This window comes from Elephantulus edwardii, unplaced genomic scaffold, assembly GCF_000299155.1.
Source record: "Elephantulus edwardii isolate Elephantulus edwardi_28Jun2011 unplaced genomic scaffold, EleEdw1.0 scaffold00014, whole genome shotgun sequence".
Classification (NCBI taxonomy): domain Eukaryota; kingdom Metazoa; phylum Chordata; class Mammalia; order Macroscelidea; family Macroscelididae; genus Elephantulus; species Elephantulus edwardii.
The window spans coordinates 13,508,204-13,523,847 of NW_006399764.1; the positions used below are offsets into that span (position 1 = coordinate 13,508,204).

At 46.1% G+C, this 15,644-nt stretch overlaps 1 protein-coding gene across 1 annotated transcript in view; it reads right to left on the reverse strand.

The window, feature by feature from the left end:
* The window catches only part of ADAMTSL1 (ADAMTS-like 1), a 431,835-nt gene that overhangs the window by 120,358 nt on the left and 295,833 nt on the right, over window positions 1-15,644 (reverse strand). Inside the window, exons 17-19 of the mRNA XM_006881351.1 lie at window positions 9,455-9,634; window positions 2,935-3,088; window positions 343-1,480 (exon numbers count right to left, since the gene is read on the reverse strand). Of these exons, the coding sequence (XP_006881413.1) occupies window positions 343-1,480; window positions 2,935-3,088; window positions 9,455-9,634 (1,472 nt within the window). The remainder of the gene's footprint in view (window positions 1-342; window positions 1,481-2,934; window positions 3,089-9,454; window positions 9,635-15,644) is intronic.

Genomic DNA, 15,644 nt, shown 5'->3' on the forward strand with positions numbered 1-15,644 from the left:
GCCAACACATGGACACAGCGACCATTCTCAGGACGTGGGAAGAGACAATGCTTGGCTTGGGACGCCAACTTTCTGCCCAAAGTTCCAAGGCCGCCGGAGGGCATCTCATTTGTCTCTGGACGGGCTGGGATGATGGCAGCACAGGGCCTGGCGAAGTGCACTGCCTCTGTTACAAGGGTCTGCAGGTGCTCAGAAAGGGTTAGGGCCCTGGCTGGAGGCCCAGGCCAAGCCCACCAACCACGGGGTACACCCTGGAGACGAACGAGCGGGCCGACGTGGGTGAGATGGCACGCCCTGCTTCTCCCTCCCCCCCAATCCTGGACCAGGCACCTGCAGGCTCACCTGCTGCTGAACTGCACTTCTTCTCCATTCCGGGCCCAGCTGATGGTCGGCCTCGGGTTGCCCACGGCCTCGCAGTGCAGGAGGACACTCAGGGTGCCGCTGGCCAGCGCCACGGTCTGCCCGAGGTGGGTGACCACCTCGGAGGCCGAGAGCTGCTGGGCGGCCGAGATCTTGCGCAGGATGGTGGGCTTGCGCTGTGGCCGGCGCGAGGCGGTCCCAGCGGCCTCCCCGGAGGCGGAGGCGGTGGCGGCGGCAGCGGTGCGGAGGGCGCTGCTGAAGCTGGACACGGGCTTGTCCGCGGGGATGGCAACGAGGGGCAGCCTCGGCTCCGAGGGCTCCAGGTGCCCGCGGAAGACGTCCTGGGCCAGCTGCGCCACCAGGTGCTTGCTGTAGACGTCGCGCAGCTCGTCGGGCTGCTGGGACAGGTTCCCCAGGATGTCGTCCAGGCGCTGCTGCTCGGCCACCAGGGTGAAGGGAAGGTGCACGAGAGCCGGCTCAGCGTGCGGGTCCTCCTCCGAGGACGCGTTCCTCTCGGCCGAGTCCTGGGTCTCCCAGGGCGCCAGCAGCTCGCCGGGCCAGCCGCCCTGTTCCAGGAGCCGGGCCACGAGGTCATCGTAGCGGCTGCCGGGGTCCGCGGAGAGGGCCCGCTTCTCTGCCTTGCTGCCGTGGGCAAACACACCGTTCTGGTGCTTGTGGGTGCGCAGGGCCTCGTGCGCCCCACCTTTCCGCGCCATCGGCGCCGCCGCCTCCTCCTCGCGCCTCCGGCTCCAGCTTCCAGTGCGCGCCCCCAGCTTCCGGTTGGCGCCCAGGAGCCTGATGACAAGCTGCTCGCGCGCGGGCCCCGCCGAGCACGCGTACACGCCCGCGTCGGCCGGCTGGAGCCGGTGGATCTTCAGGTAGCCGAAGGGCGCCACGGTGACGTGCGCCGAGCTGACCAGGTGCTGGCCGTCCTTCTCCCAGGTGATAAGGGGCTTGCGGAAGCGCCGCGTGGGGCAGCGGAGCACCACTGAGGTCTTGGGGAGCAGGTAGGCGAAGCCCCCCACCACGAAGTGCAGCTTCTTCTGCCTGCGCGTCTGGATGTACACCTTCCGCACGGCCGCTATGTGAGGGCTGTGCTTCGGGGATGGCCGCCCGGGCCCTGGAAGGAAAGGGACCGAGTGACAGGGGAGGCTGACCGGGGGAAAGAGGAGAGAGCAGAGAAAGACAACTGCGGGACTCGGAGAGGGGAGCGAGGAGCAAGGAGCAAGGCAGAGGACGCCAGGCAGAGGAACCCAAGGGGGGCACAGAAGGTTCTGGAATTCCCTTCGGGCCAGTGCAATCGTTTACTGCCTTATGCTTTATGGAAGGACTGACCACCAGATGTGCCACCGCCAGATACTTAGAACTGATGACATGGCAGCTTAGCGGGTAGGAAGTTGCGCTGTCAACCTGATGGCAAGCAGTTCGAATCCACCAGCTGTGATGTGGTGGTATTGATTAGTTCAGAATTCTCTATGTATGTATCTGTTATGGAACGATAGTTATAAAACTGGCATCAGTTTTCTCCAGCCTGAAAGGCTCATTGCTTGACCTTAGAATTTATAGTGTCTTTCTTTAATCTGATTAAGTAAGAGGAGATGCATCGCTTACCTAGATTAGCTGTTTTCCCCAATCATATGTAAATTGTAACTTGAGGGAGTATCTGGGTGTGAATGATTTTCTTTCAGATATAGAAATCTGTTGATTTTAGTATACAAGCCTGGTGTGATCTCTCCCAGTCGGGGAGGCGGACCCACTGTCCTCCACAGATCTGTAATAAAGTGCTTAGGGATATTGCAATCCGTTTGTCTTATTGGCAGTTGACTACCAGTAACAGCTGCTCAACGAGCAAAAGATGGGCAGTTTCCTTGACTGCAGTTTATTGCCTCTGCAAACCCTCCCCTGTGATTTACTGCCTCTGAAAAGCCACTGGAGGGTCAGCTCCGAGTGGGCTTCAACTCGACAGTAATGAGGTGTCGCGGGCCCACCGCTTATCACCTTGCTGGCTCTTTCTACTCCTCAAACGGAGATCCAGGCTTCTAGATGGAAGGGACCCTGGGGAGGAGGCAGTGCCTCTCATTAGAAAGGTGGAAAAAGAAAAGGCAGCAGCATAAGAGAGGCAGAGGTCAAAGGGAAGGAGACTGGCCCCCATTAAATGTTTACCTTGCCAGTCCTGCAAAGCACGGGGCTCTAATTTACCCTACGAGGAGAGCCCAGAAGTGTTACAGCTCTGGGGATTCATATTAAATAGAACAAATGTGTTTGGAGTACTTTAAAGCCCCACAGTGGATGACATTAGACTTCATTAGCAATAGGCTGCCTTCAGCTTCCACTTCCCTGCATGCCAGCAAGTGAGGGTTTTTTCCCCCTACCCCCTGCAAACTTTTTCCAGCAGAGAGGAGAATTTAATCAGGCCATGTATAATTAAGATGCCTTTTCTGTCTCTAGCTGAGTCCCCCCACTTGCAGCACTCTGTGGGGTGCTCTGACTGTCTCCAGCTCGGTTCTGGGTGTAGGTGGGCTTCTGCATGGCTGTGGCTTCACATCCCCGTGCCCACAGCTCTGGTTTACTCACTTGCACAGGTTGCCAGCATACAGGGCCTGATGGAAGAAGAGAAGGCCAGAGGCGGGCACAGGGTGGAATTGACAATAGTGGAAATACCAGTTTTCAGCACTCTCCGGCAAATGGCGCTGCGAGTCTGGGTACCCTCGCCACAGCTCTTGGAACACTGGTGGGACAAGAAAAATCAAATGCATGTAAATCCAGGGAACCAGAGGTGAATGGTACAGGAGGCATTTCCTAGCCAAGGTGTTGAAGATGGGTAGAATAGGAATTCATCTCAGGGATGAATTAGGAAAATGCCGGAAGCAAGGTAAAGAGATAGATGCAGAAGTCTAAGGCAGGCCTGGTCGTGGTTTTAGGTGCTTTTGAGTTGATTAAGACTCATACCAGGCAAGTTTGGCGTAGGGGCTGAACTAGTCTGATGGAACAGAAAGACCAAGTCAAGTTCCAGAAGCACAAGAGGCAGATGCGGAGCCCTACAATCTCTAGTCAGGAGGGTTGGAATCGGTCCATAAAACAAAGAGGCGCCACTGAGGGGAGGAGTGAAATGATGAAAGAGGTGTTTTGAGAAGGTTAATCTGGCAATGGTGTTTGGGAGGGATGGGAGTTGGAGATGGATGGGAGGCAGAGACATCAGTTAAGGAGGCTGCCACAGTAGTCCAGGGCTGAGATGATAAAGACCTGAACTAGGGTCATGGCAGCATGCCACGTTAACTTGAAATATGGCAGTCAGAAAATGACACTTTAAGCATTGGGTTGCTGACCAAAAGGTCAGTGATTCGAATCTAGCAGACACACGGCCTGAGAAAGATGAAGCAGGAGAAGGATCAAGATGGTTTTAGAAATCCTGTGGGTAGTTCTGCGCTGTGCTGTAGGGTCACTAGGAGTGTGAACCCATTAGACAGGACTGAGTTTTCACGTCCATCCACTAAAGTGACACTATAGTGCAGTGTTGCTTTGATACACCAGTGTGAAGTAAATTTACGATGCAAAGGGTGGTGGTGGGGGAGCGTAAGCCTCAAATCCAGGGCTTCAGCTTCCTAATCACAGTTCTGGTTCTACCCATTATAGTAAATAACAGCACCAAATCCAGGGGTAAAGTGAGATGGTGCTGAAGGGCCTGAAGAATTTAAAAGTATGTTTCAGTGCTACCAGGTGGAAAAATGGGAATATGATTAGACTGCTAGTCTGCAGATAGATATGTTTCTGACATGGGTCAAATTTTTCTCTAGCCTCAGTCAGAAGACATAATGGTTTGGGAAAGCCCGCCGTAAGGGACCTCTCCAAAATACTGAAGAGCATTTCATGTCAGTTTGAAGACTAAGGTGTGCCTGATTCAGAGCATAGTCATTTCAGTCACTTGCTGTGCACCTGAGAGCTGGACAATGAATAAGGATGACAGAAGAAGAATTGATGCCTTTGAGTTGTGGTGTTGGAGAAGAGCACTGTATATCCTCTGGATAGCCAAGAGAATGAACAGATCTTGGGAAAAGGGTGCCTAGAGTGCTCCTTGGAGGCAAGGATGGCAAAGCTTCACCTCTCAAACTTTGGACATGTTGCTGGAAGAAGCAGTTTCTTAGAAAGGGATATTATACTTGGAATAATGGAGGGTCAGTGAAAGAGAAGACTCAGTGAGGTGGATTGACACAGTGACTGCAACAATGGGCTCAAGTTTCTCAGAGATGATCAGGATTCTGGTCTGTTGTTCATAGGGTTGCTATGAGTTGGACTTGACTTGATGGCACCTAAGAACAACAAAAAATTGGGAAAGCCAGAACAAGGATATTGAACCTGTGTTCTGTAACTTTATTGAGAAAGAGATTCATGGGGAGACTCACCAGGAAACTAGAAGCAACCCACACATCAGCCAAAGCAGTTACTTTATCATTTTTAGATTTCTGACTTGGTAGTAACATTTAATTTTAAAAAGAGTTCTGTGGCTTTAAGTTAAAACAAAGCTACAACAACGGAACCTGAAATAAGCTACAGGATCATCTTCTAAACGTCTAACAATCCTGACTTTAATTTTTTTTTTTTTATTTTGCAGGAGAAGAGCATCCATTAAAATATGACTTAAATATTTAATAACCAACTTTTTCAGGATATAGAAGACTTTCTTTTAAAGAAAAGAGGTACGGCCTTTTGAGAGGTCTTGCTCTCAGAATAGAATCTGAAAGTAATTTTATTTGAAGTGCTTAAAGAGACTTTGGCTGAGTTTGGTCTCTGAGGGATTCTATGCAGTAACCATGAGATGGAGCCCAGATAGTTGAGGATGAAAAACACCCATACATCATCCAGGTCTTCCTTTCTCCAGGGGAAGCCTTGTGTGGGGTGTGGAATGTACGAATCATCTCAGCCAGAGGGCCAAGGGAAAGGCCACTGGGAAGAGGCCCACGTGCAGCCTTTGTGAACATCCCCAGGGGCATTTTTATATGGCAGCAGCTAGAGTTTAAACCCCAGGATTTGGTGATTACTTCTCTCCATTCCAGCTCCTCCTCAGCGTTTGGATTTTCCATTTATCAACCCAGATAGCTCAGAACTTAATAACTTGCTTGGCTAAGGGCTAACTCTTGTTGTTGTATGCAGCTGAGTGAATCTAACTCATGGTGACCTGGTAAGACAATAGAACTGCCCCGTTGGGTTTCCAGGCTTCTCTTAGAACCTTGAGTGGTTGGTGAGTTCACCCCATTTCTCTGGTTAGCAGGTAGGCGCTTAACCATTGGGCCAGCAGGGCTCCTTGAACTACTTCTAGTTTCCAAACTGTAACTGTGTCCTTGAGGCCAAACAACAGTCTGTAGGAGAAGCTAGGTTATTGTAGTCCTAGGGAGCTCAGGGGGCCCTACTGGTGAGAATGTGCACTGCAATGCCTGAAAGCTCACGGTTTGAATCTGCCAGCCACTCCTCAGGAGAAGGGTGGGCATTCTCCTCGTGTCTGATTACCGCCTCTGAAAACCTGCTGGCGGGTCAGCTATGGGTCAGTTTCGACTCGCTGGTAAACATTAACAACAACAGGCCACGCCAGTCATTTTAGTAACAATTAAAGTTAACTTTTTCTCGGCACAGATTACTTTGGAAATTGTTTTAGCCCCCATTCCCACCCCCAAGCCATACATGGAGGTCAGTGTTAATATTTATTTTACAGATAGATGAGTAAACTAAGGTCTCTTGTTCTTAGATTGCATCAGGTCAGTGTTTTACTTGTAGCAACTCAGGGAACTAAGTCCAAAAGCCCATAGAATTTCCTAAACAGTAATTTTTATGAGAGTACATTGCAGGGTCTCTCATCTGGGGTGACTGGGTGACTTACCAATCTTCTGGTTAATAGCTAAGTAGCTTAACTGTTGTGCCACCAGGCCTCCGAGAACAGTTCAGTAATATAGCCAGTAAGTAGCACAGTTAGGATTTGAACCCAAGTTTACCCATTTTTGAGTCTACATTAGTAACTGCTCCCCATACTGTTCTAAAGCCAAAAAATCAAACCCACTGCCTTCAGGTCAGTTCTGACTCATAGTGCCCATGCATCAGGTCTTTTTGAACCTTTAGGGAATTGCTTTCCTAAGGTCATCTTTAAGTCAAACAACAGAAGCAAGCCACCTTAGGGGTGATCTTCTTGCCTGAGGCAGTAGGTTCTTCTGGAGAATTAATTATGTGTACTTGGTTTTGAGGAATAGTAGCCCCAAGGATTTACTGGACAGTGCATAGCCCTTCCTAATCCTTCTGCTGCTTACCAGCTCAACAGTACTGGACAAGTTCTGTGTGATCGCCTGAGAAATGAACATGATCGTGAACTACATAACCCATCTTCACATCCCCTCTTCAGAGCACCTTCCTCATACTTTCCATGTTAATGTCCCCTAAATCCTATCCCCTTATAATAAAAATATGCATTCCCACCAACTTGTAGTGTTTCTCTATTTTATTTAGGTTTTGGATGCCTGGAAACAAATGAAGTTGGCTGTAAATTAATATTTTCCAGCCTCAGAATAGGAACTCACTAGAAAAACAGGGAAGCTGATGTTGAATCTTAATTTATGAGGTAAAGTCAGGGATAGTAAATGCTGATGCAATCACCTCTAAAAATTCAGGGCGACGGGGAAAATCAAGTTCTCTTGCTGGGAAGTTGTTGGATTTTTAGAGCCAAGAAATGGACAGGAAAGAAGCAGGATTTCCTTGACATTCTTTTTCCAATAAATCATGTTCTTTATTGTCCAGTAACTTGGAAGAGAAGAAATAGAAGGGCTTTGCCCTTCCTGAGACTAGAAACATCTGGGAGCAAGCGGTTTGGAGAGGTCAGGCTGAGGAGTGTCGAGAAGGGGGGAGAAAACACAGTGTCCTGAAAAGAATCCTGTCAGTTTGCAATCCTTGTGTCCAATTGCTGGGTGTTAGGAGTGAATGGGCCCCCAGAAACATGTGTCTTAAGTCCTGGTGTTGCTTTGGTTAAGTGCTTAACTGCTAATTTGAAAGACAGAGGCTTGAATACACCAGCTGCTCTGCAAGAGAAAGCTGCAGACCTCTGCTTCAGTAAAGATTGTTAGGTGGTGTCTCATGTATGTACACCGGCTAGGACACAATGCTTGGTCGTGCGTCATCATCATAGTAACAGTCGTTACTGTGTTTGAATTCATTGTGCAGCCACTGTGTTAGTTCGTCTTGGTGAAGGTATTTGTCTTCATTGACCCTCTACCAGGCATAGTGTTCTCCAGGGATTGGCTCCTCCTGGTAACAACATGCCCAAAGTACTGGATTTGAAGCGTCACCAGCCTTGCTTCTAGGGAACATTCTGGCTGTACTAATTCCAAGACATTTGTTCTTTCTTTTAGCTCAACCTCAAAACTCAAAACACATTGCCACTGCATTGACACCAATCACATAAGATTGCCCATCTTTCTTCTGAGGAGAGGGCAGTGGATTCAGACTGCCAGTGAGGCATGCTCCCTGAGTCAGCAGCACAATTTCTTACACTCTACACCACTGATAGTCCGTGTGCATTGCACCATCAATCGAATGCATTCATTCTTCAGACTTCCTAATTCACTGTCCAGCTTTTGTGTGCATGGAATGTGAATGAAAATACCATGACTTGGGTCAGGTACATCTTAGTCTTCATGGTGACAGTTTTGCTTTCTGTCTCTTTAAAAAAAAGTCTTTTGCAGTAGGTTTTCCCAATGCTATACCTCACTTCATTGTTGTTAATTGACTTTGCCTCATAGTGACTATGAATAACCTTGCCCTATCCTGTGTCATTGCCACAGTCTCTCCATCATATTCCAGCCCACTGTTTGAGTCCATCTCAACGAGAATCTTACTCTTTTAAGTTCCTTGACCTTTCCCAGCTTACTGTCTTTTCCCAGGAATTGTCCCCTCTTGACAATATGCCCAAAGTAAACGACATGACGTTTCACCATCCTTGCTTCTTCTAAGCACCCTGGTTGCAGTTCCTCCAAGACTTGTTTGTGCTTTTCTTTTGGCAGTCCATGGTATATTTAATACCTTTTACCAACATCACAATTCAAAGGCACCAATTCTTCCTCAGATTGTGAGCACTGGTGGTGGTGACTGTAGGGAGTTGTACTGGGAAGTCAAAAGCTGTGCACCTCTCTGGCTTAAAATTCACCCACCAGTCACTCTAAGAAGGAAAGATGGACAATCTCCTGTATTTTGTAGCCTCTGAAAATCTGCAGGAGTAGCAATGAGAGATGTTTTATTATAGTCTTGGGAACTCTGGGACAATTCTCTATTCTACAGGATCACCCCACTGTGGTAATTCTATTTGGAGTTGGGCTTACTTTATTATGTTAATGAGGCCGTTTCAGTGTAAGTGTGAGACCAGTTTTGAATCTCCTCAACCTCACAGCCATCAACTCTTAGCTGACCCTTCAGCAGATTTTCTGAGCATAAATCACATGGAAGGAGACTGTCCATCTTCCTTCCAAGGGGCCACAAGGGGATCTGAACCAGCAGAGAGGCATAGGTAGCCTTTAGGTCAACAGTGCATCTCTACAGACTATGCCACCAGAGCTCCTTGAATCTCTTTTTAAAGATTAAGCTTTAAGCCTTTTGCAGTGTCTTGGAAGACCGACTTTTAAGATACAAGAAGATCAGAAATGACACAGAAAACAGAACACAAATGCAGGGGAAATAAAAAAAATGCAGGGGAAATACATGTCATGTCAAGATCACCCAAAAATCAAGGGATTCAAGGTCTTGGAGAAACTGTTGAAGGTTTTCTTAGCGACGACAGAGAAAGCATTCCATTAAAGCAGTGCACTAAATTCTGAATCCTATTCTCCTAAAAGGGGAGAAAATACATTTTATTCCTTAAAATCACTCAGGAACGTTATTTTTGTTACAGCAGCAACAGCAAACTAACTCAGGTGTCTGCAGCCTGGTTAAAAGCTAGTTACACTCAATGGTAGAAAGGGCTGCAAAAGTATTGCTTGAGTTATTTTCTTGCCTTCTGTATGTATACATTGGGAATGCCTCCTTTTCTTCCTATGCCTCACCATGCCCTCGTTCTGGAGAGCATACACACCTCTGTCCAGTCGGAGAGTAGCCACTCGCTGGGGCAGTCCTCTTTCCTGCAGGCTTGCTGGGAGGGCAGTTTTGAGGCTGGACAGAAGGTTTCAGGAAGCTCCAAGAAGCTGCCGTCAGCCATACGCTGCTTGCACACAACCTCCCGTTTCTGAATACCCCCTCCACAGCTCCTGGAACACTGGGGAAGGAAGGAAGGAAGGAAGAGAACATTAGCCCAACACTGCAGAGCAAGCTGTTTGGATCAATGAGTCTTAACCTTTGCTCAGTCTTGGCTGAGAGTGAAAAAGAAGAAACAAATCAGAAACTAGTTCAAAGAATTTGGTTTTCTTTCTTGGAAATGAATTTGGTATTAAGGTTTTATACACTCCACTCTTTGTCTCCAGTAAAAAGAGCATCTAGTCCTTTCCAGGGCCTTTAGATTTTAGCAAGTTACTCTGCACTATGATTTGTAAGACAACTGGTTTAAAAGGTTAATATAGTACAGTGTTAAACATATTTATGGTGCAGTGAAAATAATCTATGCTGCTTCCAGAATGAGTAAGAGCAAGCTCTGGCCATCGGTTAAAACCTGGAGGTATTAATCTGTAGAGAAGACAGCTTCTCTCTTTCTTCTTTAAGTGTAAACACCCTTTCTACCACAGTGGGCAGTCATTTGATTTAGGGCCTAGCAAGAACTCCCTTGGAATCCTTTTCTTGTCGTTTCTTAGGGCAATGAAAGCAGTGTCCACTGAATTACGGATGTAAGAAAAATGTCTCCTTCCAGGCATTTTCAGCAGGACCCTAATCCAACACACTGTTTATATGTAACTTAATAGTTACAATCTAGCTGTCAAATGAAGCCCCCTGTAGCACAAACTATTAGCTGTTTCCAAGTATCTGTCCCCTCTATACTATAGAGTGCCTCCCCCCATTTTTACCTGGTCACATGTTTTTTTCTAGATAAAGTTGACTTTGCCACATTCTGATAATTGACATGGCCATGTAACTATGGAAGAGTTATATACATTTTCAAGGATACTTATAGCATTTTTTTCCTCTTGCCGCTGTCTGGAAAACACATCTAAAATATAAGCCTTCATTTGGACTTTGACAAGCAAAAAGATAGAAGGAGCCTGGCTTTCTGATCATTATTGCCTCTGTTAACATAGCATGAGAGGTATTTTTCTGTCTTATTTAAACTGCTGCTATATTGGGTTAGGTAGCTCTCTTGGCCTACTGGTAAGAAGTTGCACTGCAAGCCCAAAGGTGGGAAGTTCAAATCCACCAGCTGCTTTGAGAAAGAAAGATGGGCAGTCTCCTCTGTGATTTACAGCCTCTGAAAACCCACTTGAGGGTTAGCTGTAAATTGGCTCCTACTTGACAGCACATAACATTTCGGGTTACTCTCATATTTAAGCTAATACAGCAGGCTTTCGCTGTAAAAAGGAACACTGGTGGTGCACTGGTTAGGAGCTTTGCTGCTAATCAGAAGGTTAACACCTAGCTGCTGCTTAGAAGGATATGGCAGTCTGTTGCTGCAAAAACACACAGCTTTGGAAACTATGACAAGTTCTATGAGTTGGATTTGGAGTGACCCTGAGGGATCTGGCTGTCAAAGTTTTAACGTATACTCAGCCCTCATCTAGTTACTGTGTAAGAGTAGATCCCTGTTTCAGCATTGTGAATGTGATTCCTTGGACGTAGATTCAAACTGCCAACCCTTTGCTAAGTAGTCAAAGAGGGCGTAACTGCGTGCGCTATCCAGGATGTGGTACAAACAGTGTACTTAGTTGGGCAGTGTGAGGCTACACAGAGGTATCTCAACAGAAAGGCCTGCAGTTCTGCTTCAGCGGGATCCTTGCCCCAGCAGCACAGATGCTAAACCAAGACAAAGGAGACTCGCATGGCTCCTGCACAAGGATGATGTGTTCATCGGGGAAGCACTAGACTTTAAAGACAGGAAAGAAAGACAACCCCACAGAGCCGAGTTCCACGCCTGACGCATGCGAGGTTGTCTTAAACTGGAATTGACTGGATGGCAATTAGGGGTCTTTCCCTTGTTTTTTCCTGCTCTCCTCCTTAACTTGATGCCTGTGGTTTTGCAATGGCACTAGGTCCAGGTTTTAAAGCTTCAGATTCTGTCAGAGGACCAGTTCCTGCCTCATAGGGCCCAGGTCCCCTCTCAGAACTCTCCTGGGCTGTGCTCAGGAGGCTGGGAGTTTTGGTTTTTTTAATGTTTTGTTTTGTTGGTTGTGGTGTTTTGTTTGTTTTTTTTAACCCACAGCAAAGGCTGAATTGGTGAGTGTCCTTGAATATGGGCAGAAGGCCTTTGTGGTGAGCTCCTCCCTTACTCTGTGGGTCTCAAAAATGGGTCCACATAAAAATCCCCTGTGAGGCTTTAAAAAGTAGTACTGTTGCCCAAGCCCTACCTCTGACCAGTTACATACAAAACTCTGGAAAGTGGATCTCAGACATAAGATTAGGGTGGTTGTTTTTTTTTGTTTTGCTTTGTTTTTAAGCTTTCCAGGTAATTGTGCTGTGTAACCAGGGTTGATGAATCAACAAAAGAGGATGCTCGGTGACCTGGACTGATTGATGCAGTGACTGTGAGGGACGGAAGCACAGGATCAGGCAGGGCTTCCTTCTGTTGTAGAAAGAACTGTCATGATTTGGAGCGGATGTGACAAGTCAAGGTTGACAGCAGTCTCTCCAAAGTAATGTGCTTCCATTTTTCCAATGAAGAGAAAAGCGTGAAAGTAAAAGCCTAGGGTTCACTGAATTTTCTGCTAGGGACCCTACTGGAGCAATAGACCCTCTGTAGCTGTGAATGGCGGGAAGCCGCAGAACTACTGGACAATAACGAGAGAAAAGCCATCAGTCAACCAGCTGACTGACTAACAACTGACTGACTCTCTCTTATTGCCATAGAGTCAGAGCTCAAGCTAGGCACCTTTTAAAATCAAAGCCTTTCAAAGTAACCAAACCAATGGTAACAATTTTTTAAAAATTTAAAATAACCTTATTGAGTGCATTAGGACAATAATGCATTTTCTATGTGACACCATACCCGGGACCAACTACATATTTGTCACTGAATAAAAGACAACACACAAAAAAAGATGAAGTCACCTTATGAGGCAGATCTTACCCCACTTTTCAGATTAGAAAACTAAAGCTCAGAGACATAAAGTGACCATATAGAATTGACTTCTTCCCGGTAAGTGCTACATTTACTGAACTTCTACAACACATCATGCCTTGGGCTGAGGACAGAGCTGGAAGAATGGAGCAAACTAGGCTTCTCTCTCCTGTGATGTGAGAACTCCTCTTTACTTATGGATCTGGGAGGTGGTGGGGAGACCCTGCCCACTGCCTGCTGCTGAGGGTCCCATGCCTTGTAAACACCATGCCTGCAGAGCTCCTGGCCTTTCACTGTACAGGACGGAGATGCTTTGTAACTCAGGCTGGTGACCATCCCTGACTAGTAAATGTCTGTCTATAACCTAGGTTGAGGCCTAGCATTCTAAATGGTCTTATCTGTGTGATGGTGACCTTGGAAAGTCTTTTATCTCTTGATATCTGAGTGAAAAGGCCACATTTGATCACAACTTTCAGGCTATTCTGTGAACCTGGGGCCAGGGGTTGGGAATTATATGTGGTCAGTTCTCACCACTGATCGAAACAGTTTCTTCCAAGGGCCTATCTAGCATATGCACTGGCTTTGTTAGGCCCCATCTGGGACCTTAGAGCCAAGGACTCAAGTTGTGAGTAACCCAAGAATCGGTTGCTCTAGGTTTTTTGGGTGGGTTTTTTTGTGCCAAATACCCCCTGGTATTTTAATTTATTAGAGAAGCAATCTTTTTGTTTTAGCAATTATAAATAGAGTTGAGAAAATCTTAAGGATTTAACTTCTTTCCTGAAATTTTTTTTAAAAATTTAATTTCTTGACCTATTTTGTTCTCCCACTTGTATTTTGCAAATACAAGCCCTCATATACATGCTTGTGGAATTGAATTGAAGTTGGTGGTTAAGGGAAATTTAAATTAGTGGCTAAGAATTCCATTTATTTAGCAGAATTCTTCTGCTTAAGTATGGATAAGGTTTTAAATTTGGTTTTACAATTCACTGCATGACTTGATTTGTTAGGCTTAGTCTTCTCTTATTTCTGTCAAATTTTCACTTCTAACCAACTAGTTATTCTATAATCAAATTAGTTATAATATTTTATTACTGAGACTTTGCGTAGAATTTTCATAATATAACTAGACAACTAACCATGTGAATTACTGATTTCCTGAAGATTTGCCAGACGTAAGGACTGCATGCACCACAATTCTTTCCATTCAATGAATTACTAAGATTATTCCATGAACTCAATCTAATTTTGTTGAAACCACAATTATCTGAAACAAATGTATGTTGATGAATCAACAATTTTAATCTTACACTCTCGCCTCTCCTCTTTGCCTGTTTGAGAAATCATTTAACTGAATAGTAGTCTTGGCCTTTATTCAGAACAGCACTTCCTCTGGAGGGAAAGCTCTGATCAAACTCTTCCCTCTATTCTCTCCAACTCACCCCATATCTTCTCCTTTCTCAATCGTCCCCATTGATTTAATAATGTCACATCCAGGACAAAAACTTAGTGTCCTCCACAGCTTTGTCTTTCTCATCACCCCCACCTTCTACCCAGTTCATGAGCCTGTCAGATTTACCTCCAAAATAAATGTCATCCTGAAATAAACAAACGTGTAGGCTGGGAGACCAGCATTCTAAAGTAGCACATCTGTTGCTGTTCGGTGCCATCATGTTGGTCCAGTACTGTGTACAACACAGTGAAACATGGCCTGGTCCTGCCCCAACCCCTATGTCAGCCCAAGTCATAGTGAGTCTTTCACTTTTTTCACTGACCTTCTGCTCGACCAAGCATGATGCCTTTCCCCAAAACAAATGTCTCCATCTCTTGCATAGACTTTGCAAATTGTTGTTGTTGTAGTTAGTGCCATGGAGTTGAGCATTACTCAATAGTGAACAACAGATCTGAACCTTGTCCATTGTTGCAGTCACTGTGTCAATCCATTTTGTGGGAGTTCTTCCTCTCTTTTGCTTATCTTCCCCCTTTCCAAACATGATGTCCCTTTCCAAGGAACAGCTTCTCCTCATGCCCCAAGTATGAGAGAGAGAGACAAAACTTCACAAACTTTGCCTCCAGGGAGCACTCTGGCTGCACTTTCCCCAAGACATACTCTTGTTCTTTTGGCAGTCCACGGAATATTCTGTACTCTTCTCCAACACTACAACTCAAAGCCATCAATTTTTCTATTATTCTTCTTTATTGTCCAGTTCCTACTATCTAGTTTTATCAGTCAGGTCCCAGTGTAATAGAGGTCCCAACAGATATTTTGAAGAGACGTTCTCCCTTCTGATGATATGAGAACATGCCCTATTGGATGAATACCAAAACCAGAGGGCAAGGAAGCTTTGTCATTCTATCAACACAGGTCAGGGCCCAGGTAGGATAGGGAGGGATATGGATCTAGAACAATGGAAGATGTTCAGCTTATCACTCTTAGACCACTCTAGTCCATTCTCCACACAGTAGCAAAATCTGATACCTTTGTTTATTTATAATTTATTTAAACAAGGAAAAAGGCTATCAAGGTAATGCAGAGGAGACATGGTAGGGAAATACAGATAGGCATGCAGCAGAGTTAAAGAGAAAAGTTAAGAAAGGAGGAAAAACAGCCCAGGAAAGTCAGGGGTGGACCCAAACCTTGAGGCATGCTGCCAGGAGAAGAGAGCAAGACTGATGCCTTTAAAGCATACATTTTCATATAACTCCCATGCTGAACACTCTTCTGTTACTTTCCTCTCAGTAAATTTCAAATTTCCAACTCTGATGTCTTGTGGTTAAAAAAAAAAAAAAAAAAAAAAGGAAAAAGCTTCGCTGCAATCCTAACGAGCTGCGCCACGGGAGAAAGATGGACAGTCTCCTCCTGTGTGATTAACTGTCTCAGAAAACCCACTAGAGGGTCAGCTATGGGTCATTCCCACCTTGACGGTCCACAACTACCACCCTGGGGGGGGGGGGGCGGGGGAAAGCCATGCATGTATGTCCTGGTATCTGTCTACCTTTGTGAGACTCCTTGTATGAAGGGAGACTCCTTCATACAACTCTCCCTATTCTACACTGAACGTACCAGGTGTAG